The sequence below is a fragment of the Entelurus aequoreus genome, linkage group LG03, assembly GCF_033978785.1.
Source record: "Entelurus aequoreus isolate RoL-2023_Sb linkage group LG03, RoL_Eaeq_v1.1, whole genome shotgun sequence".
Classification (NCBI taxonomy): domain Eukaryota; kingdom Metazoa; phylum Chordata; class Actinopteri; order Syngnathiformes; family Syngnathidae; genus Entelurus; species Entelurus aequoreus.
The window spans coordinates 42,571,136-42,596,995 of record NC_084733.1 but is presented as its reverse complement, the minus strand read 5'-3'; the positions used below and the strand labels follow the sequence as shown (position 1 = coordinate 42,596,995).

The following is a 25,860-nucleotide window of genomic DNA, read 5'->3' as shown; positions in this document are numbered from 1 at the left end:
TATAAACAATAGGAAAATGTGAGCAGCCCTTCCTCCGGTGTCGTCACGCTACTTCTGGTAGGGGCAAGGCTTTTTTTTATCAGCGACCAAAAGTTGCGAACTTTATCGTCGTTGTTCTATGCTAAATCTTTTCAGCAAAAATATGGCAATATCGCGAAATGATCAACTGTGTGTGAATGTGAGTGTGAATGTTGTCTGTCTATCTGTGTTGGCCCTGCGATGAGGTGGCGACTTGTCCAGGGTGTACCCCGCCTTCCGCCCGATTGTAGCTGAGATAGGCTCCAGCGCCCCCCGCGACCCCGAAGGGAATAAGCGGTAGAAATGGATGGATGGATCAACTATGACACATAGAATGGATCTGCTATCCCCTTTTAAATAAAACAATTTCATTTCAGTAGGCCTTTAAATCATGTTCCTACCTCACACTTTCGTCCGGAGTGGTCCGTCTGCAATTCGGGAGAACAAACTCCGCCGTGACAGTTCAGTTTTGTTAAAAAAAAGTGTAAATTAAAAAATGTATAAAAGCTTTTGAATCAAACATACATGCTGAGGTTTGTAGCTGGTGAGGGAACATCCCTGATTAAAATATGTTTTTGTATTTATAATGTAAATTTTGCAGATCTCATCAACATTCTTTGTTAATGAAATCTCTAAAGTGCAATACAAAGCCCTCTCATCTATGACGACATAAAAATAATATAATTAATGTAATCATCGTGAAATTAATTATATTTATATAGCACTTTTCTCTAATCACTCAAAGCACTTTACATCGTGAAACCCTTTATCTAAGTTAAATTTCAACCAGTGTGGGTGGCACTGGGACCAGGTGGGTAAAGTGTCTTGCCCAAGGACACAACAACTGTGACAAGGATGGCAGAAGCGGGGATTGAACCTGAAACCCTCAAGTTGCTGACACAACCACTCTATGAACTGAGCCAAGACGTCTGAATCGTCATATCTTTGTGCTAAGTAAGTCAAATACGATATTTCTAAAAAAGTAAAAATGGTTACTTCACATTAGTACAATCTAACTCCACTTTCAACATGAGTCATATGTAGCTTTCAAGTGTCTGTTGACATGCTCCTTAACACGAATATCGTGTTAGGGAGAACTCAAAATTATTCTGCCAAAGTCCCTTTCCCTGTGTCGGGTCAGGGTTGTCTGCTGCCATTATTGGTAATGAATATGGAGTTTTAGATATTTAAAGTCAACTAAAGCTTACTAATGGAATCCTGCGGACATGGAATACTATTTGCTTTTTTCCACATTAACTGCACGCCGGTGTGCAGTTAAGAGGTTTACATTATAGACTTAACAGTATATAAGGCTGGAAAACAAGTTTGCACATGATAACTGAGTTATTGATATATACACTGTGTTGAGAAGAAAATGTAACACATCCATGCAAATGTACAATGTGACAACAGAAAAATTGAGAATTATACTGTAGCTGCATCACAGAATATAACAATCCCAAGATAGCATGCAAATATTCATCCATTTTCTACCGCTTGTCCCTTAGGGCAGTGGTTCTCAAATGGGGGTACGCGTACCCCTGGGGGTACTTGAAGGTATGCCAAGGGGTACGTGAGATTTTTTAAAAATGTCTGTCAAAAAGAACTGTGAAAAGAAATGCAACAATGCAATATTCATTGTTGACAGCTAGATTTTTTGTGGACATGTTTTATAAATATTGATGTTAAAGATTTCTTTTTTTGTGAAGAAATGTTTAGAATTAAGTTCATGAATCCAGATGGATCTCTATTACAATCCCCAAAGAGGGCGCTTTAAGTTGATGATTACTTCTATGTGTAGAAATCTTTATTTATAATTGAATCACTTGTTTATTTTTCAACAAGTTTTTATTTATTTTTATATCTTTTTTTCCAAATAGTTCAAGAAAGACCACAACAAATGAGCAATATTTTGCACTGTTATACAATTTAATAAATCATAAACTGATGACATAGTGCTATATTTTACTTCTTTATCTCTTTTTTTCAACCAAAAATACTTTGCTCTGATTAGGGGGTACTTGAATTTAAAAAATGTTCACAGGGGGTACATCACTGAAAAAAGGTTGAGAACCACTGCCTTAGGGTGTTGCGGAGGGTGCTGGAGCCTGACCCAGCTGCACACAGGCGGAAGGCGGTGTACACAATATGCCAAGCACAAAAAGGATGCGATACTGCCATGATATCATGTTTTTCCAGCCTGGATAATATCCTGTTCTAGAAGCAAGTCCAAGCTTCATACTGATATTCTCAAATGTTTGTTTTAAAGTTTTTGTGCCATTCAGTTTTTGATTTTCAAGTGTTAAATGAATATAGATGACACTTACACCACAGTATTTTTGTTTGAAACACTGAATTGTCCTTAAATTAGCTTGCAATGGCTACCCTACACAAAAGCATGACAAAAAACTATTGAAAGTATAGAAAATTTTACTTAGATGTAGGTATAAACATAAAACGTGTTATGATGGTGACAATTTGGAACTATGGCAAACCTTAGCATTTCCCCAAAATCCATGTAAATCGTTAATAACAATTTTTTTTTTATAAAACCAAAACTAAAAAAGCAAATAACAACTTTTTTAAAATATTTGTTTCCATTCCATTTTTTTCCCATCTGTTTCATATTATAAGTCGCACTGCCGATGAGCAGGTCTATTTTCATACAAAAGGCACACTGAATTATGAGACGCATAAAGGGGTCACATTGTGATTGTTTTTTTCTACATTTACAACACTTCTTGTGGTCTACATAACATGTAATGGTGGGTCTTTGGTCAAAATGTTGCATAAATTATGTTTTACAGACCATCTTCAAGTCGCTTTCCGACCGTCGCTTCAGGATGCACCATTTTGTGGGTGGTCTTATTTACGTGGCTCAACTTCGACAGCGTCTTCTCCCCGTCATCTTTGTTGTACCGGTAGTTTTTGGCCCTTCCATAGCGAGTCTACTTATAAATATGAGTTGGAACTGTACGCTACTTTATATTACAAATGACAACAGCGGAGGATGAATGCCCCACAACAAGAGTATAGAGAAAAAGGAGTTTATTGACTATGGCATGGGCTAAAATGGCAGACGCGTGCAGATTTTGGGACTTATGCAGATCCCAAAGACATACCAGCAGGTACCAATAGGTAAAAAAAGGTTAGTTGTGCATAATATTGCAAAACAAAATGCCAGATAATATGTTTCCCACAAGGTGCCATTTTGAGGTCCTTATACACACACCATAATACCTGTATGTTAAAGCACAGTATGTCTGACTAAGGTAGCCGTAACGCTTTGCTTGCGTCCAGCAGCGCGGCTTCGTAGCTCACCAAAGTCGTAGTAAAACATGATGACAGATTTTTAAATGTTGTGTGTAATGTTCTATATTCTCAATGAAACATCAAAGTTTTGGAGTTGCTTGCTTACAGGTATTTGCTAGTATCATTTATTGAACAGGCGTCAGTCAACCTGCAGTCCACATGTATCTCTTATATGTGACTGCCATCTACTGGTCACACTTACCATTACTCTATGTATCAAATAAAATTGCTTTGAGGTCGGTAAGCACACCAAAATTAATACGTACATCAGGTGCATCGGGTAATAAGGTGCCCTGTGATTTTTAAAAAAAATGAAATGATTTTAAGTGTACCTTATAGACCGAAAAATATGGTATGATTTGGTCATTAAATTAAATTTTCATGAATGCAATTGGTTTATTTTTATTTTATTTTAAAAAACAAATATATTATTGGTAAACAAAGGTTTCTTTATATCAGCGTCAAAGAGCAATAATTATCTTAAATGTATTTTTATTTTCTTATTTATATTTCATTTAACAAAAATGACAATTAATGGTCATCAATAACTAACCAAAAGCAGATGTTTTTTTTTTCATATACCAACACAGTAACCGGAACATTCTATTTAAAGACTGGCCCGCAGGGAAAAAAACAATATCAGTGTGATGTTGTACCTCACGTTTATATATACAGACATATTCATCCATGATCATCTGGTCTTTCTGACGCAGGATACAACATCACACTGGATTTTTTCCATGGGCCAGTCTGCAGACTTTTCTTTAATTAGCATCTTCCAGTTCGGGTGTGAGGATATGACAAAACATCTGTTTTTGGTCCATTTTTCCATTTCTGCTGACTAATGATTTTCACTTTTGTTGAATAAAATACAAAACAAAAATCAAAAATGTTTTCAGATCAGCTTATTGCTGTTCGACACTGAAAAATAACACTTGTTTTAATCAATTACATTTGTTTCTATACATTTTCTATCGCTTGTCCTTCTCGGGGTCACGAGGGTGCTGGTGCCCATTTGGGCCTGGCTCAAAATGAAATTCAAATGAACCAATCGTTTTTTTAGATTTTCAATTCACATTCATCAGCACGGTGAAACAAGGGTAAGTGCGTTTGCCTCATAATAAGAAGGTCATGAGATTGATTACCGGGCTCTGTGTCTTTCTTTGGAGAGTTTCCATGTTCTCCCTGTGACTGCGTGGGTTCCCTCCGGGTACTCCACCTCCAAAGACATGCACCTGGGGATAGGTTGATTGGTAACACTAAATTGGCCCTAGTGTGTGAATGTTGTCTATCTGTGTTGGCCCTGCGATGAGGTGGCAACTTGTCCAGGGTGTACCTGGACAAGTGCAGCTGGGATAGGCTCCAGCCACCCCTGCGACCCCGAGAGGGACAAGCGGTAGAAAATTGATAAATGGAATTTCCATTCATGAAAATAAAATTCAATGACCAAAACATATAGCGAGCAAATGTGCCCGTTATCTGTTTTGTCCATTTTCCAATTACGCACAAAATTGGAAAAACAGTTTGTTGACGTTTTGGGTCTGGAAACAATACGAAACAAATAAAGCGGATTCCCAGTTTTGGCCAAAATATTGCCTGTGTAAACTGGGACAAAGAGAGCAATACAATGAAAAGGAATTTACGATGTTTGAAAGCAATTCAAATGAGAAATCTTCATTTGGTAATTTGCAAAATTAAAAGCAGCTTTCCTCCCAAATAGGGTTCATTTGTTCTTAACAAGTTGAGTTTGCTTGGGGTGACACTTTGCTCCATGGGGGGAGGTGGTGCAGCGGGATGGGCCTCTTCAGGAGGTTCACAGGTTGTGCGGCAGCGTGCAGAGTGGCCATTGTGCTTTGTCATTTTATAGGTGACTCACATCACTACACTCGAGCATGATGGAGGCAGAGCACTCGGAGATGCTTGCGGCATTTAAAATGCATGATTTCCAGCCTAGTGCAAACAAATCACTTTAAAAGATCTGTTTAATCTATTTCGAGCTGCTATTATGAGCTGGGAGAGTTGTTCAGATAAAGAGACTGAAGCAGGGTTAACATCAGAGTGTTGGGCAACACTTCACATACTTTACCCAATGTAAGAGTCGTCAACTTTATTTGTTTTTACGACACCTGTACTGAGTTTACAATGCTGACCACTAATAAAGCGGTCGAGATGTAAAGTACTATATGTTAGTCAAGCTCTGTGAATGGGTGGTTTGATATCAACACAGTTATTGTCAAAAACATATCTCAACCTATCAGTCATAGAAGTCGTCTGTGTCGTCGCTGTCATTCCTGTTGAAAGGTTGAGGACGCAAAACTGCTTCGATGTCTGAGTTGTTGTCATCTGACTCTCCCCAGAATGCTACACAAGACAGCAAAAAAAACAAGTTACAACAGAGCTGAATTAAACAATTTAAGCATTCTAAAATGTGAATTGTGTTCAAGCCAAAGTAAACCTTGTGATACCACAGAATAATATTTGTAATTCATTATATAGTACAACATAAATTGATATATCTATTAATATGCCCAACATTTGAGGGTCTCTGTGTTCTGACTGTATCTCTCATGTGCGTGTGTGTGTGTGTTGGAAATAAATGCTATGACGAGTTTGGGGTAAAGTAATTTGGCTCTCAGTTTGTATGTGTAAATTTATTTTTGACAAAAAGAAGACAACCAACCTTTGTTTTAATACTTTTTTCAAAGTAAAGCATACGTCTTATATTTTGGTCTATACCTTAATATACACTACCGTTCGAAAGTTTGGGGTCACCCAAACAATTTTGTGGAATAGCCTTCATTTCTAAGAACAAGCATAGACTGTCGAGTTTCAGATGAAAGTTCTCTTTTTCTGGCCATTTTGAGCGTTTAATTGACCCCACAAATGTGATGCTCCAGAAAGTCAATCTGCTCAAAGGAAGGTCAGTTTTGTAGCTTCTGTAACGAGCTAAACTGTTTTCAGATGTGTGAACATGATTGCACAAGGGTTTTCTAATCATCAATTAGCCTTCTGAGCCAATGAGCAAACACATTGTACCATTAGAACACTGGAGTGATAGTTGCTGGAAATGGGCCTCTATACACCTATGTAGATATTGCACCAAAAACCAGACATTTGCAGCTAGAATAGTCATTTACCACATTAGCAATGTATAGAGTGTATCTCTTTAAAGTTAAGACTAGTTTAAAGTTATCTTCATTGAAAAGTACAGTGCTTTTCCTTAAAAAATAAGGACATTTCAATGTGACCCCAAACTTTTGAACGGTAGTGTACATTTACTAGTCACAAAATCATCTGATTAGCATACTTGCCAACCTTGAGATCTCCGAATTCGGGTGATGTAGGTGGGCGGGGTTGAGGTGGTAGCAAGGGTGTATATTATAGCGTCCCGGAAGAGTTAGTGCTGCAAGAGGTTCTGGGTATTTGTTCTGTTGTGTTTATGTTGTGTTACGGTGCGGATGTTCTCCCGAAATGTGTTTGTCTTTCTTGTTTGGTGTGGGTTCACAGTGTGGCGTGTATTTGTAACAGTGTTAAAATTGTTTATACGTCCACCCTCAGTGTGACCTGTATGGTTGTTGATCAAGTATGCTTGCATTCACTTATGTGTGTGTAAAAGCCGCATATATTATGTGATTGAGCTGGCACGCTGTTTGTATGGAGGAAAAGCGGACGCGACGACAGGTTATAGAGCAGGGGTCACCAACCTTTTTGAAACCAAGGGCTACTTCTTGGGTACTGATTAATGCGAAGGGCTACCAGTTAGATACACACTTAAATAAATTGCCAGAAGTAGCCAATTTGCTCAATTTACCTTTAACTCTGTTATTATTAATAATTAATGATATTTATCTTTGTGGAAACACTGATCATCTTAATGATTTCTCACAATAAATATATATAGAAACAGATAAATATCAATATGCAACACTTTATTTTTATATTTTCTCTAAGTGCACATTTTTCAAATTGAACATTTTCAAATGATCACTTCTAAGACAGTCTTGTGAAATCACAATATCCCATTTTAACTAGCTAGCCACTAACATTTTTTAACAAATCATGAATTACTTTGCACCATGTTTGTACACATAATAACTCATGTAAAATACAAAAGTAAACTCTCAAATTTTTAAATCATGTCACACTTTGAACTGGACACCAAATCTGTTATCTGTTTCTTTGTCAGTTAGTGGGAAGCCTGGCATTGCATGCTGTTAACTAGTGTGTTGTACTCTGGTGTGTAACTTGACACTGCAACTCTGAGTGAGTCTTGCAGATGTGCATCAGTGAGGCGTGTTCTGTGTTTGTTCTTGATGAAGTTCATGTCAGAAAAGGCTGATTCACAAAGATAAGATTTTTCCTCATTGTTTGCGGAACCTTCTTAATCTTTTGGACATATTTTCACAGCAATCTGGCCTTAAGCTTAATTATGATAAATGTAAAATGTTAAGGATCGGAAATCTAAAGGGAACGTCCTTTCGAATGGAATGCAAAGTGCCTGTTTTGTGGACAGATGGACCAGTTAACATACTTGGTGTTGTTGTCCCAGAAAATCTGGAAGATCTAGGCTCAGTAAATTATGATAATCGACTAAGAAGGCTGGACAAAATTATGCAATTATGGAAAGGGAAATCCCTAACCTTGTATGGTAAAATGTCTATTGCCAACTCGTTAATTATTCCTCAATTTATTTATTTGTTTTTGTCATTACCAGCTCCATCACAAAACTTTTTTAAGATTTATGAGCGGAGGGTCTTCGATTTTGTCTGGAACGGCAAACCAGAAAAGATTAAAAGAAAGGTTTTGTACAAAGAGTATGAATATGGGGGCCTGAAACTTCTCAACCTTGAAGCTATGTGTCTGTCTTTAAAAGCATCAATTGTTCCAAAGATGTATTTAAACATTGAGTGGTACACAAATGTCCTGTTGGACAAAAAACATGTACTGTATCAAAAGAAATTGTATCCTTTTTTACAAGTGATCCCCTCCCAGAGAGTCTGCTGGGAAACATGGCAGGGTTCATAAAGGAAACAATCCACTCATAGTGGTGTTTTCAATTTTATGTGCCAGAAAAAAGAGACGATATTTTGCAGCAGTTAATATGGATGAACTCTAATATTGTAATAGATGGAAAGCCTTTCTTTTGGAAAAATATGTTTGAAAGAGGAATCATTTTTGTCAATGATATTATCAATGAGAATGGTAAAATTATGAAGTATGATTAATTTAGAGCTATGTATGGTGATGCTTGCTCAAGCTTTTCATTTTATCAACTAACTGGAGTAATTGGGAAAAGATGGAAACAAATAATTAATTATGGAACTACTAAATTATTAGTTTGTAAACCTCTAATAAGAAATTCTAGTTGGCAAAAAGGAACTAAAATAAATAGAAAAATATATAATTTTTATTTAATAAAGAAATCTTTGAAGGCTGCCTCATACAACACAAATGGAAAATGGGAGGACTTTTTTGACTGCCCGTTGCCATGGGATGCCATATTCAAACTAATCTATAAAACCACTATCGATGTGCAAAATCGTTATTTTCAAATTAAAATTATTTATAACTTTTTACCCACAGGTAAAATGTTAAAATTATGGAATATGACAGAGTCAGATGATTGCCGATTTTGTTGTCAGGAGCCTGAATCCACCCTGCATTTGTTTTGGTATTGTCATATTGTGTCTTTGTTTTGGGTGGAAGTTGAAAAAATGTGTTTAAGGATTGGTTTGTTTATGAAGCTTAATGTGGTTTCTGTTATTTTAGGAGAGTTCATTGACAATCATGATTTAGTCAATTTAATTATAGTACTCGGTAAAATGTTTATTTTTAAGGCCAAAAACAGATATTCACTTATTATTACTTTCTTTAAAACATTTATTCAGTATTTTCTAACTTTAGAAAGTTACATGGTTGAAAACGATAATGATGCCAAAAAACATTAAAAAAAAGATGAGAAGTCCTCAAAGGCTTATTTTGAAAGTATAATTATGTTTATAGATTATATGATATCTGTTGTTGTGTTCCCTAATTTGAGTGACCTGGACATAATCTGGACTGTACATAAATGCTTATTTTGAAAATGTAATTTTGTTTATAAATTATATGCAATCTGTTGTGTTCCCTAATTTTTTTCTGTGTACATGAATGAAGGTGTGTGTTGCTGAGTCCGACTTGGACATTATCTGGACTGGGCCTGGTTTAAAAAACCCTTTAAACAAATCTAATTTCATTGACAACCTGGTCTGTTGAAGATAAGGCCCTTTTTTAAAAAATAAAATAAAATAAGATAAATAAATAAAAAACATTTTCTTGGATAAAAAAGAAAGTAAAACAATATAAAAATAATTACATAAAAAAATAGTAATTAATGAAAATGTTAGTGGACCAGCAGCCTATACAATCATGTGTGCTTCAGGGACTGTGTCCCTTGCAGATGTGTTGTATATGTTGTGGGAACCAGAATATTGGTAGCAGAAAGAAATAACCCATTTTGTGTGAGTGGGTGTGGATGAGTGTGCATGGGGGATGTTGTTTGAGTTGATGCACTGATTGAAAGTGTATATTGTGTTTTTTCTATGTAGATTTAATTTAAAAAATAAAAAATAAAAAAATTAAATTTTTTTTTTTTTTTTTTTTTTTTTTAGAACAGGCCCGCGGGCGACTCATCTGGTCCTTACGGGCGACCTGGTGCCCGCGGGCACCGCGTTGGTGACCCCTGTTATAGAGGATGCTAAAGACTGTGCCTTTAATGCACGCCCCCAATATTGTTGGGAAATCGGGAGAAATTCGGGAGAATGGTTTTCGGGAGGGGCACTGAAATTCTTGAGTCTCCCGGGAAAATCGGGAGTGTTGGCAAGTATGCTGATTAGAGAAGCCCTGGAATTTACTTTACAAAGACATTAACTAAAAGTGGGCGATACTGGGAATTTTTTAATCGATCCGATACCAAGTAAATACAGGGCTTGTATTGCGATTGATTTGAAATGTCATGATCATTGATTGATTTTGTAAATTTGCCTCTCTTTAGTTAATTATGATTATGAGAAAATAGAAAACCTATTGTATGCAGAATACAACAAATACAATACAAAAAATAAATACAACAATATAATAGTACATCAATGATTCAATGATGTTCTACTTCAAACAATTGTTTAAGGAAAAAACAACACAATTACAACATTTAAAAAATCAACAAAATAACAAAAATTTTAATATTGAAATTTAATCACACTTGTGAATTTTAAAATAATCGCGATTAATGGCAATAAATTACATACTTGCATGATTTAAATTGACGTAAAAAACTTGCCAACAGTATTATCTAAAGAACCATTGGAGTGTATTTTAAAGAGACATTTGCCAGCGAGCACATCAGTCGACGTCTCCTTCCAGGTCTTTGCACGGACATATGCATTACCTTAAACACTGACCGTATAACAGCCCTGCCTTTCAGGTAACCCTCTGCAGTTAAGTAATGAAGCATGTATGGACAAAATAAAAAGGCAGGTAAGGGGCGACACGTGCCTGATTGAGCAGCAGCAGGTGTGCCGTTTGCACTGACAAATTCGAAGAGACGTTGCGGTTGCTTAAACTTTGAGGAAAATTTAGTAATTTGCTGGATGCATAGAAGAGAAACTGCAACACAAGTAATGATCCCATGCCAATACTTCCCTTGGTATCGATACTATCACTATTTAGATTGACACGCCTAGCCCTTACGATAATTTAATAATGTAATCAAATTGTTGACTGACACAGAGGTATTCATTAGAAGTGAAACAATGCCATAAGTGTGTCGTACCACAGTGTTAATTTTGTTGACAAAAATGTTTCGTCTTAGTTATCGCCTAAGACCTATTTTCCCCTAACTAAAATAGGACGATAACGAGTCGAAACAAATGTGTGTTGACGAAAAAAATTAGAAAATTAATTAACAATTTAGTCCACAAATAAAAACAAGACAAAAATAATTGACGGAGACAAAATCCAATCATATTTAATTTTGTATTTAGGTAGGTGGGACAAGTTAGGAATCTATCCAATCACAGTGGCATGCAGGAGAGGGGCGGGGGTAAATCACGGCAGGGATCCAGTCAGAATCACAACTATAGACAAGGTGTTGGGATTTTTCACTGGGAAATAAGACTGTATTGTAGGGATGTAACTATAGACGGTAATTATGGTAACAGCTGCAAAACTCCCCCGATGGTTAGTATGACCCTTTTAAAATAAAATTATCTAAAAACTGAGATTAATAACTGCAATTGTATAAACTCACGGGCAGTGTTGGTCATCTTACCTTAAAAAAGTAATTAGTTATAGTTACAAATTACTTCTCCCAAAAAGTAATTGAGTTAGTAACTAAGTTAACGTTATTTTATACGCTATTACATTTGATACCATCTTTAAGGTCAAATATGTTTACATTAACTGGTTGAATAATAAAAAACACTATGTAAAATATTTTAGAACATTTGTCATTCACCTGAACTCAATAGATTGCAGTGTGTGCCATATGATATGCACAGCAATAAAAAATGTATAAAAAAATATTCTGTAAAGTAACAACATTAAATATTTAATGTAGACTTAGGTAAAAAGACACACAATAGCATTTGGCCTTTAAATAGTACAATAAAAAATACAAGTAAAATAAATACAATTAAATATCCTTCATTTATACCGTTTTTTTAGACTATAAGTCACAGTTTTTTTCATAGTTTGGCCGGGGGTGCGACTTATACTCAGGAGCGACTTATGTGTGAAATTATTAACACATTACCGTAAAATATCAAATAATATTATTTAGCTCATTCACGTAAGAGGCTAGACGTATAAGATTTCATCGGATTTAGCGATTAGGAGTGACAGATTGTTTGGTAAACGTATAGCATGTTCTAAATGTTATAGTTATTTGAATGACTCTTACCATAATATGTTACGTTAACATACCAGGCACGTTCTCAGTTGGTTATTTATGCGTCATATAACGTACACTTATTCAGCCTGTTGTTCACTATTCTTTATTTATTTTAAATTGCCTTTCAAATGTCTATTCTTGGTGTTGGGTTTTATCAAATACATTTCCCCAAAAAATGCGACTTATACTTACACTACCGTTCAAAAGTTTGGGGTCACCCAAACAAATTTGTGGAATAGCCTTCATTTCTAAGAACAAGAATAGACTGTCGAGTTTCAGATGAAAGTTCTCTTTCTCTGGCCATTTTGAGCGTTTAATTGACCCCACAAATGTGATGCTCCAGAAACTCAATCTGCTCAAAGGAAGGTCAGTTTTGTAGCTTCTGTAATAAGCTAAACTGTTTTCAGATGTGTGAGCATGATTGCACAAGGGTTTTCTAATCATCAATTAGCCTTTTGTGCCAATGAGCAAACACATTGTACCATTAGAACACTGGAGTGATAGTTTCTGGAAATGGGCCTCTATACACCTATGTAGATATTGCACCAAAAACCAGACATTTGCAGCTAGAATAGTCATTTACCACATTAGCAATGTATAGAGTGTATTTCTCTTAAGTTAAGACTAGTTTAAAGTTATCTTCATTGAAAATTACAGGGCTTTTCCTTAAAAAATAAGGACATTTCAATGTGACCCCAAACTTTTGAACGGTAGTGTACGTGCGACTTATAAATGTTTTTTTCCTTTTTTACTATGCATTTTTGGCCGGTGCGACTTATACTCCGGAGCGACTTATACTCCCAAAAATATGGTACATGTTATCAACCATCACAACATTTACCTTAACGATCCTATGCATAATGCAAAATCATTCTTCTCAAACTAGTTTATCAACAGGTATGCTGCATCATGTCTTAAAGGCCTACTGAAATTAGATGTTCTTATTTAAACGGGGATAGCAGGTCCATTCTATGTGTCATACTTGATCATTTCGCGATATTGCCATATTTTTGCTGAAAGGATTTAGTAGAGAACATCGACGATAAAGTTCGCAACTTTTGGTCGCTGATAAAAAAGCCTTGCCTGTACCGGAAGTAGCGTGACGTCACAGGTTGTGGAGCTCCTCACATCTGCACATTGTTTACAATCATGGCCAGCAGCAGCGAGAGCGATTCGGACCGAGAAAGCGACGATTACCCCATTAATTTGAGCGAGGATGAAAGATTTGTGAATGAGGAAAGTGAGAGTGAAGGATTAGAGGGCAGTGGAAGCGATTCAGATAGGGAAGATGCTGTGAGAGGCGGGTGGGACCTGATATTCAGCTGGGAATGACTAAAACAGTAAATAAACACAAGACATATATATACTCTATTAGCCACAACACAACCAGGCTTATATTTAATATGCCACAAATGAATCCCGCATAACAAACACCTTCTCCCTCCCGTCCATATAACCCGCCAATACCAATCAAACACCCGCACAACACACTCAATCCCACAGCCCAAAGTACCGTTCACCTCCGCAAAGTTCATACAGCACATATATTTCCCCAAAGTTACGTACGTGACATGCACATAGCGGCACGCACGTATGGGCAAGCGATCAAATGTTTGGAAGCCGCAGCTGCGTACTCACGGTAGCGCATATCCAACTCAAAGTCCTACTGGTAAGAGTCTCTGTTGTCCCAGTTCTCCACAGGCCAATGGTAAAGCTTGACTGTCATATTTCGGGAATGTAAACAATGAAACACCGGCTACGTGTTTTTGTTGCTTCAGCCGGCTGCTAATACACCGCTTCTCACCTACAGCTTTCTTCTTTGCTGTTTTCATTGTTCATTAAACAAATTGCAAAAGATTCACCAACACAGATGTCCAGAATACTGCAGAATTTTGGGATGAAAACAGACGACTTAATAGCTGGCCACAATGGTGTCCCAAAATGTCTGCTACAATCCGTGACGTCACGCGCAAACGTCATCATATCAAGACGTTTTCAGCAGGATATTTCGAGGGAAGTTTAAAATTGCACTTTACTAATCTAACCCGGCCATATTGGCATGTGTTGCAATGTTAAGATTTCAAACTATCAGACTGCGTGGTTGGTAGTAGTGGGTTTCAGTAGGCCTTTAAAGTTTATGTATCGTCCACTTTTTTTTTTACACAGAGAAACGCAAAAAGTATGTTTAATGCTATGCCTATGGCTAAGCAGGTATGTATGTGTGTTGTAAAACGGAGTTATGATGCATGCCTTTATCATAATTTGTTTATGAGTGCGCTCGAAGCAGCAAATACACATAGCTCACTTACAGTCTGTTGATGTCACAATGACACGCCAGCTGATGGTGTCAAAAATAAAAAGGTGCTCTGTTTACTGTTCACATATTATGGCGTGGAACAAATCAACACATTTTTGTTTTGGCGCAGCTGGAGAGAATTTCAACTTATTAAACAAGGAAGGAAACACATCAGTGCCCAGTCCAAACCCTCTCTCATATATAATGCTATTAAAGAACTGTGATTGGATATATTACAAACAGTTCACACCCTATAGACAAAATTAAAGTAAATATGATTAGATTTCGTGTATGTCAACATTTTCGCCAACACTGGTTTACTGAGGGCTGGGGTGGGGGTCATGTGCGTGCGGGCTCAAATAGCTTGACACTGACAGCAAAGGGACAGAGATGAGGCAAGATGATACTAGTGCATTGTGTCCTTTTTTCAGTGGATTTCTCCGTAACTGCCGATCATTTTATAATTTTCACCTTTACTCCCTGCATGCAGACAATGTGTGTCGAAACCAGACACTTTGCGCTTCATTCAACCAAACTGTAGTGATGCGCCACTTCACATTCTTAGTAACGGCAACAACGCTGAAACGATGGCAACAGTAATTCATTGGATTACTTAATACTGAAAAAAATAACGCCATTATTACTAACACTGCTCACGGGCCACGGCGGACTTACTGGTGCCAGCTCGCTAGCTTATTGCTAACATGAAAACAACAGACATACATTTTCCGCGTTAAAAACAACATCTACAAACACATTACTGTGTGAGCAATTAAGCTATTCAGTTCTGCACATTGAACCTACAAGCTGTGCTCTCTTAGCACGTAACTACTATGATCGATCTTTCCTCAGATGAAAAGAGACGAGGTGTTTTTATGGTGCGATCAAGTACCGCTGAACAGAGTAGGTCAGACACAGAGCCTGCCGGAAATTATACACAATCAAAAAATATTTCAATATTTAAATAAATCTTAAGGTGCTACTGTAAAATCAAATATTTACAGTACAGAAATAAAAGATTAGCTATTAAAACTGATAAAAAACTAAGACTAAAACACTTCAGTAGAAATAACAAACAAGAAATGCAAAATAGTGTTTTTTTTAACAATGTGTCTATTTATTTTAGTTATGTTTAAAACACTTTTTGAGCACATTTAACAATAACAATGATAACCGTGATAATTTTGGTCACAATAACCGTAATATGAAATGTTTATATCGTTACATCCCTATTCTGTATTGTTACACACATCATTACAATATGTCTTCTACCCTTGGAAGATAGAGAAGACATATGGACACATTTTACCTTTGCAAGGTAGACAACAAGACATGTTGTAAACCCTGTGGCTTCAATAATATAAAATACAACCAAAAATACAACCAACTTGAAGCGTCTTTTGCAGGCTAATCATCAGGATATCTACGCAACAGTAAGTATGCCTTAACTATGATTTCCAAATGATTCATACTGTTCTGAATTACTGTTACTATTAAAGACAGTAGAGAAGGAGCAAGACTGCTTACTCTATCACTACTTTTGTTGTCAAATAGGTGAGCTTGCTCGCCAATCTAGAATAAAACTAGTTTGTTTCTTCATGTCACTATTTTAGTCATGTGTTATTCAACATTTGAAAAATAATCTAAATTTCCGCTAAAACCATAACATACAATAAGGTTAAGTGTGAAATGTACTTATTGAAATATTCATGAACACAGGTCTTGTTAATTTAGTTTTTGAGATGCTCTGCAATGATAATTAATAAAAGTGCTTTCAAGACAACTTCAAAGATCCGTTGTCCACTATACTTTATATTTAAGTCGACAACATTTACTGTAATTTTAGTCAACTAAAATGTTGAGGAATCTTGTCGACTAAAACTAGACTAAAACTAAATAATTTAAATGACTAAAACGAAAATACATTTTCGTCAAAAGACTATAACTGGAAAATAAAATAAAAACAGCTTTCAAAAACTAACACTGTTCAACCAAAATATGGCTTGTTGCAGAGTCACAAGTGTATAGTACAATTTGGTTAATAACTCAATGATTTTTATTTTTTTTATTTTTTTATTTATTTTATTTTTTTTTTAATGTCCTGCCCAGCTTCTCAGGCAAATCATATAGTTGATGTAAATGCCCATATCGGCTGTTCAGATTTACTTTACAAAAGAGAAGTGTAGGATACTTCTCTTGTTGCCTTATTTGTATTTTGACTTTATTAAATGTATTTATATTATCATGTATCATTTGGTGCAGCCGGGCCGGAGCAGGAGGGGATAGAAAGAGAAAAAAAGGAAGACAGAGGGGAGAATTGTGGGGACAAGAGGGGGATTAGACAGAGAGACAAAAACAACAACAGCAAACACAACAACACCAACAACAGAGCAACATCAGCAAATACGACATGTAAAAATATGATGGTAAAAGTAATAGCAAATAAGCAGTTAGCGAAAATAAAAAATACAGAAATGATAATGAGCATTATTACACTAAAAATGGAGCAATATGAATACAAATAGAAATAATGCTATTGATAATAAACAATACCAAGACTTTACCTTTATTATCAACAATACAATTGTTCAAATGCAAACAATACAAATACGTAATGATAACTTGAGATACGAAAGAATGCAGAAAAATGGAGGGGAAGAAAGATAAGCAACCTACATTAACCTTGTAGATTGTTATAGTAACAATAGGTTAAGCTTTGTCAGTGTGTCATGTGTTATACCCAGTTTACCCTAGGGCAGGGGTCACCAACGCGGTGCCCGCGGCCACCAGGTCGCCCGTAAGGACCAGATGAGTCGCCCGCGGGCCTGTTCTTAAAAAAAAAAAAATAAAATAATATATATATTTCGTTATTTTATACGCTATTACATATAGTAGGTGTGGTGCCCAGGGAACCAGGGACCACCGCCCCCACGCAGCCAAGCCGGACAGCGACAGGAACCCCAGAGCCTGGTCCACCGCGCCGCCCACAAAGGCCAGCAGCAGGCCGCAGACAGACGCACCCGGCAGAGGACAAGGCACGAGAAAAGCAGGGGGCAGCCAGACCCCAAGCCAGCGAGAGACCACACCCCACACGGACAGAAAGGCGGGACGCCCCGCCCGAGGGGCCCGGAGACCCTCCGCAACCGGACGGGAAGACCGCCCCTGCCCCACCGGCAACCGGGCCCCCATGAGCCCCCCCACCCCCGGACAGCCCGGCGAGGCCAGCCCACGGCCACCCCACCCAAGCCGGCCGCCACAGGACCACCCAGCACGGGGCCACGGGAACCACCCACCCCACCCGCAGGGACCCCAACGATGGAGATGGAACAACCAGCAACCGCCCCGCCGAGTCCCCCCCTGAGGTAGGGGAAAATAAATAAATAAATAATGTTAATAATAATAATAATAATATTAATAAAATACATAAAAAAATAAGAATACAAAAATAATTAAATCTATTTAAAAAAAAAATTAAAAAAAAGAAATAAAAGAAGATCACAGACATGCTGACACACAAGGTCGCTACCCCAACAACTGGCCGACTCGCAGCACTTCGGAATACCCTGCAGCACCAAACTACCACAGTACACGCAGGGACCAGACCCAGCAGGCCCCAACCAAGACAGGCACCCGGAAGGGATGGACGGTGGGACCCAGGAGCTCCAGACACGCAGTCCGGATACAAAACCATGAGGCGCCGACCCCCACCCGACAGGCAGGCCCAGAACGTACCCCCAGAAATATACATACATATCTATACACATAAACATACACATACACATGTACACATACACACACATACATACACATACACATATATATACATACATACCTACATATACACAGTTTGTAAGCCCCGACAACCACCACGCGCGCGCGCTGCCACCAGTCACAACATCAGCCACCCCCCTGCACCAGACCCAGCAGCCACGGGCGCCCACACCACAAACAAACGGCAGAAGAAACAGCAGCCACAACACCCCCAGACAGCCAGCACCACCCAATTAAATCAAAGCGATGAAAAAAAAAACGCGACCAGCAACCACACGTCAACAGGATCACGGAGACCAGCCAGCGCCTGCCCGCCAACAAGCCCAAACGCCAACACGCAAACAAGAGACACCAACACCCCCCCCACCAAAAGACCCCACCAGTTTTTTTAACTTTAAATGTATTGTTCTAGCCTTTAATTTCATGGTACAAAAGACAAAAATGTACAATAAATAGGTAAGTGGTTACCAGGTAAATGTTTTAAAGCAGATATAATTGCTGAACACACTTGCGGCTGTCTTTCTACAATACAAAATTCTTCACAATATATTACACATTTCTGCAGAAATTCTCGAATTTGTTATGACTTACACTGAAATTTGACTTACAACGCGTCGTAGGAACAAAACTCAAGCGCCACCAGTATAATCCAAATAAAAATACAAAAACCTCAACTTGCAAGTATTTTAAGACATTAGCAATCCCTTTGCTTTTTGTTTTGCTTTAAGTTGCTAGCATAAAATTTGCTAGATGACGTAGTGAATGCCACAGTAATTAAGAGCCGCTCAAAACATCCGGTCTTACTTACTAGCTTGAATTTATAGCAAGAGAATGAAATTACTATAACCATTGGAAACCATTAGCAGCGGTTCATCTTCCACACCTTTCCGCCAAATTTGACTTCTTTACCCACGACTCGGCTTCCTGCGCATGCCTAAAGCAGCTACAGCTGTCCAGGCAGTCTGTCGCTCTGCCGTGCTGCGAACCAGCGGTGTCTACGGTGCCGCTGCTGCCCAGTTGTGTTTGGTAGTATAACCATCCCAGCATATCGCTCGATGGCACATTTTTCAACGACTTTAGTCCCTCTTCAGTAACTTGCTAAGAAAAATATGGGTTTTGAGGACATTTGAGGGTAATGGGTAGTGATGTATACATAGTAACTATATTCTTTTGGTACCAGTTCCTAATTTGGTTGGTCCAGAACAGGGGTCGGCAGCCTTTACCACTCAAAGAGCCATTTTGGCAAGTTTCACAAATTAAAGAAAGTAATGGGAGCCACAAAAAATTTTTTTAAATGAAAAACACCGCATACAAAGCTTAAATGCTTTGTGCTATGTTAACCAGGGGTCTCCGACACACGCACCGGCACGCACTTTAATGTGGAAATTTGATGTTAGTGCAGCCCGCGAGTTTTGAATGGCGCTTGATAGCGTCATACTTGCCAACACTTTCATTTTTCCCGGGAGACTCCCGAATATCAGAGCGTGATGACACTGAATTTGGCGCCCTCTACAGTCTACCCTAACAGTGTACCTGCTCGACCACACGTAGAATGCAATTTCAGCATGCTCACGTAAGTGACAGCAAGGCGTACTAACTCAGCAGCCACACATCTTACACTGACGGTACCAATACCCAGAATCCCATGCAGCCCTAACTCTTCCGCTCAACCAACGCACGGAGAGGGGGGGGGGGGTTGATGTGTGGGGGGATTTGGTGGTAGCGGGGGTGTATAATGTAGACCGGAAGAGTTAGGGCTGCATGGGGTTCTGGGTAATGGTTCTGTTGTGTTTATGTTGTGTTACGGTGGGATGTTCTCCAGAAATGTGTTTTTCATTCTTTTTTGGTGTGGGTTCACAGTGGGTTCACATATTTGTAACGTAACAATGTTAAAGTTGTTTGATACGGCTACCGTCAGTGTAAGCTGTGTGGCTGATGAGTAAGTATGCTTTGCTGTCTCCTGTGTGTGCAAGTAATAACAACATGCAACATGTGGCTGGACTGGCACGTTGTTTGTAAATGCTATAGAGGACAATTACTGCAGTGCAATTAGGGCACGCCCTTTATTTAGTAATTAGAGTGTAAATAGGATTATTTTTTCCCTGGGAGCAATCTATGAGAGACACTGAGATCCATAAGTCTCCTGGGAAAATCGGGGGGGTCGGCATGTATGTAGCTGAGCCGCATCAGAGTGGTCAAAGAGCCGCATGCGGCTCCGGAGCCGCGGGTTGCCGACCCCTGGTCCAGAAGGACCGTTAAGATTCTGGACAAATTATACGGCTGTCTGTATTTTTTTATCCATGAGACCGTCATAATTATGACATGCTATCACATTCTCTTTAGCTGCCGCTGTTACGCATAAAAAAAGACTCAGGTAGGATAAGGTCTGATAATCACCTTGGAATAATAACAAATAGGGAAGCAATACCACATACAATGTTTGTAACAAAACAATAATTCCTCATCAAAAGTCATCAAAAGTGTTAGTGTCAGTTTGAAGTGAACGCGCTTTACTCACGACCACCGCTAGCACGCTTCATCAATCGTCATTCTAGATATCCAATAATCCACAGAATAATATTAATTAATTTAAAAAAGTGACAAATTAAAGAGACATAATTCATTAAGTAGCTTTGAAGCAAAATTCACCGTCTGACATTCCTCCATCGCGCCACATTTGCGTGGCATCAAAACACATCTTGCTTAAATGTGTTTCAGTTTAATTCCGTCTCTTGACTCTACAGACTGAACGATCGAACATTACCCTTGCTCACTGGGTCTTTTTATTTATAACGTACACAAGGCACAGATGCATACATCAGTAGCTGTCGACGCTTAATATGGCCTCCGGTCCATTACTTAAATAAAGTTAAAGTACCAATGATTGTCACACACACACTAGGTGTGGCGAAAGTATTCTCCGCATTTGACCCATCACCCTTGATCACCCCCTGGGAGGTGAGGGGAGCAGTGGGCAGCAGCAGTGGCCGCGCCCGGGAATCATTTTTGATGATTTAACCCCCAATTCCAACCCTTGATGCTGAGTGCCAAGCAGGGAAGTAATGGGTCCCATTTTTATAGTCTTTGATATGACTCGGCCGGGGTTTGAACTCACAACCTACCGATCTCAGGGAGGACACTATAACCACTAGGCCACTGAGTAGGTCCGTATGCAACATAAACAGATATAACAATTATTATTGTTACAAAATGCACACCTACCTAACATGCTATCTAGCATGTTAATTGATTGTATTGATTTGTATTATATATGGTATATGATAAATTGTGTAAAAGGTCTGTGCTCTGCACATGAATGGCATAAATAAATCTTATTTCCAGCTGAGTGTAATTGTAATTAATGCAAACAACTTATGGAGCTGTGTGGTCGTTTATGATGTGATTACAAACTGCTTTGCACCTTGCACTGCAAACAAAGTTAACTTGTTTTAGACTTTTAAAAAAAAGTGTTGATAAAATATTTCCCTGCTGTGAGATGTTATATGATGTGGTGGTGTAAAAATTATTTTGCTACTAAAAATGGAAATAAATAATACTTTTTTCAACATCTTTATTTACAACAATTATATACAGTACCGATAAAAGTACCGATAAATACCGGTTTTGATAAGGAATATTGATATTGGTATCGGTGTCAATATCAATAAAATCCTAACAATATACAAACCTAGTCATGGGTGAACTGGAGCCTACCCAAGCTGACCTTAGGTGAAGGGCAAGAAACACCCTGGACTAGTCACCAGTCAATCACAGGGCACATAAAGACTAACAGACATTCACAATCATTCACTCGCATGAACAATTAAGCGTCTCCAGTAAATCTAACATGCATGTTTCTAAAATGTGGGAAAAAACCGGAGAACCTGGAAAACCCACGCACGGGGAGAACACGCACGCTCCTCAAAGAGGTGTTCAAACAGAGAGGCTGACGTGCTAAAAATGGGGACGACGTGCTAAAAATGGGGCCAACATGCAGCAGACTAATATCACAACAACAGTGATAATCATAATAATATAATAACAATTAAATGAAGAGATACATTTGTGACAGTGAGTGTCTACAGCAGCACGTATGGCACCTAAATCTTGGAATTTTACATAAAATATTGTGATTTTGTGTACTATGTTTTAAAAGTGTTTGTCTTAATTTTAACAACAAATTGCCAGGGGACTGGAGATGGAAATTAGTCATTGGCTATAATGTCATATATTTACGTGTCAAATTCTCATTAATATGTATAATCTCTTTTGAATAAACTAAATGTAAATATAAAATGTTAAGTCAGCAAAGCTCCAGAAGTTGATAAGAAATAGTCCAATATGTTCTTTCTTTTCAGCAGTAATTTAGTAGGGGATAAGATTGCCAAAAATTAGACCATCTGATAAAAGGATTATAAGCTTGTAGACCAACATACTGTACAACCCTGTTTTGGGTAAAAAAGGATTAGCTTCAAGGTCGATTTTTGGTTTACAAGTTCTTAAAAGGCATAGGTAGCTCCTTTGAGAGGATGTTTAAATTTAAATTATTGGTGTTTATGTGAAGCTTCAAATTCTATCATTTAAAATATTAAACCTCTTTGTTTTCATCTGTCCTACGTGATTAACCTCTTTTGACAAGGTGTCTTTACAAACAATACAAACAACTCTGACGTATGTGTTGCACTTTCAAGTGCTGCCGCCGTTACAGCAGAGCAATGTCAAAGTGTAATGCACACACACAGAGAGTGAAGCAGTGTTTTTTTTTTCATTGGTTATGTTTTCCACACCTTTTGGAATCAAAAATATAATTAGTTTTGTCTTGCCTGCTTGATAATGATTTAATAATCTAAACTTGTTCATATGTGATTTGTATACACACTTTTTTACCGTATATTTTCATAATCTATAATGAACACATTTTACTCCAAGCACTTGGCAGATGCACTTTAAAAAGTATGATCCATTTTACATGCATTATGCATTCCATAAAAGTTTTCAAGTGAGATGACACCACAGTAATGGTAGTTGTCTACTTCCACCTACAGTGTGATTTGGTGTACACTACTTACCACTTGACTGCAGAGCAGAATAAATCTTTGGGTTCACCTTGTCCTTCCTATAAGCACAAAAACATGTATCAGGTTTTGCTATAAAATACAGTAACTAGTTCTGAAATTGCAAAGTGTGACAGTGGAAAAGTCGCACCCCAAACATTGCTCATGTGTTATTTTCTGAAAAGTCCGAAGAGAATTTGCTGTCATAGTTTGAACAGCAAAGCACAGACAGCTTACTTGACTCCTGTTGTAGTTGCAGCAATGGACATCCACCGGGCCCTCATTGAAAAACAGTCCAAAGCTAGGGGTTGCCAAGGTCCCATAGCTTTGCTGATATCGCTATGTAAATGTATGACCTCCGAAACGGCTTTGATCTAATTCAATGCATATGCAATAAGGCCAGCGGTTCCACTTTTTAAAGGCCTCCTCTTTTATTTACATCTTCACAGAGCCCATTCACAAGCCCACAATCTAACCTCATCATCTCCGAGATTAAAAAAACATATCAATATGGCTTGTACGTATGCATCTTCCATATCTGCATTGTGTTGTTCCTGTACACAGAAGGAGGAGAAGGGAGGGAAAAACAAAGATGTGGAGTTTTAACCAGCCTCCATCTGCATCAATTCATACAAATGACCCTTTTGATTGTCATCCTCTCACTCACTCTCATCTTCTCATCGCTGCCTCAGTCAAATCTTTACACAGTAAGAAAAAGGAAAAAATTACTCTGGCTATATTCCAATTGCTTTTGTCCAAACGATATATGGCTGCTTTGCACCACTCAGGATTGAAAAAGATACAACAGCCATTTCTAAACCAAGCATATTGCTTGGTGCTATTGACAGAGCACTATACAGTCAGTGCAATCATGAGGAAACATTTACATTAATTTCAGAATACTGTTTCGCAACATTAAAGGTATTTATTCTATTCTGCTGGAATGTTTTGTTGAACCGGAGCTAAACATCTGCTTTCAAAGTTGAAAAATGGTTCACAATTGATGAATACAACTAACATTTGTTAAATGTATGTTGTATATATATATATATATATATATATATATATATATATATATATATATATATATATATATATATATATATATATATACATACATACATACTTATATATGTATATGTATTTATATAGCATAACATTTTTATATAATATTATTATTATTATTATTATTATTATTATTAAACATACAGTAAGTAATAAGAGGGGTGGGAGTACATAAGTTTTTACTTCTTCTCACTCCTTTTCGGATATGTTTACATTAATGTTTAATTTCATTTCTTGTTTCTTTTTGCTTTTTATTATTACTATTATTATTATTATTATTATTGTTTTTGTTATTCATTCTTGAATGGCTTTTTTGTTGTTTTTTGCAAAATTTGTTTGTTTTTGTTTTGTCTACATATTCGAAATAAACATGAAAGAAAGAAAGAAAGAACATTTCGGAAATGTGTGTTTGGCTAAGCATTTCTCTTTTTTTTAGCAAAGCTTCTAGCAAATACATTATTACTGCCTGTTTGTTTTTTTTTAAATAATGTCTCATTTGTAAGTAACGTGGGCTACATTTGTTGTGTTCAAACAAAATATCACTACTTATGCAAAAACAGGTTATTCTGCTGTTGCAATTGTATCTTGGTTGACATGTTCTTTGATGGATTGCTTGATGAAGTTTGATCAGTAATGACAAATCAAGATGCCGGCATGCCATGCTATTCTTTATATTCCCAAATTATTTTATAAACATCACTCTATAGGGGTGATAGCATTGTCACCTTGGTGAATGGAGTTTGTCCCAGACTGTGAGAAACAGGATTGCCTTTAAAAAAGACAAGCCTGATTTTTCCAGTGAAGGATATATCACCTACCATCAAGGTACTACAATCAGGCACTTGATTGTCAGCACCTTAGGTGACCGGAAACTCAAAACAATGATCAATAGCAACAGCAGAATAATTTGTTTGGCATAGACTGAGCCCGGAAGAAGATCTCTCTATTACTATCTGTTGGCTTCTCGATGGACTTGAGTCCCACATTATCTACTAATTAACAATTCAATAATTATACCCATTTTGACATCCATTGCAGCCAATCACCCTGGAAGGGTGGTCCAAACATCTGTGGTCCCTTCTCAAGGTTTCTTATTTTTCCCCAGCTGGGGTCTGTTGAGTTTTTCCTTGCTTGGATGCGGGTTTAGATTAGGTGATGTCATGGTGAGTTTGTGAAGCTCTTAAAAACAATTGTGATTAAGGGCTATAACAATTTGGATTGATTGATAGGCAGTTGAGACATTTGGACAAACCACACATACCCAGTTAAACTGCTAATCCTACAAAAGCACGTATAGTAATGGGACATCCTTTAAAAGGTGGTCATTATGATTTTCTTCTTTACATTTAAAACACTTTTTTGTGGTTTAAGTAACATGTAATGGTGTTTCTTTAGTCAACATTTTGCATGGATTA

The 25,860-nt window shown here is 37.6% G+C and overlaps 1 protein-coding gene across 2 annotated transcripts in view; it reads right to left on the bottom strand.

Annotated features, from left to right (window-relative positions):
• Positions 1–3,065: 3,065 nt before the first annotated feature.
• The window catches only part of kiz (kizuna centrosomal protein), a 72,974-nt gene continuing 50,179 nt past the window's right edge, over positions 3,066–25,860 (bottom strand). For both annotated transcript variants that reach the window (XM_062041851.1, XM_062041852.1), the window contains 2 exons: positions 23,396–23,442; positions 3,066–5,691 (listed from right to left, as the gene is read on the bottom strand). In XM_062041851.1, the coding sequence (XP_061897835.1) occupies positions 5,585–5,691; positions 23,396–23,442 (154 nt within the window). In that variant the 3' untranslated portion in view covers positions 3,066–5,584. The remainder of the gene's footprint in view (positions 5,692–23,395; positions 23,443–25,860) is intronic.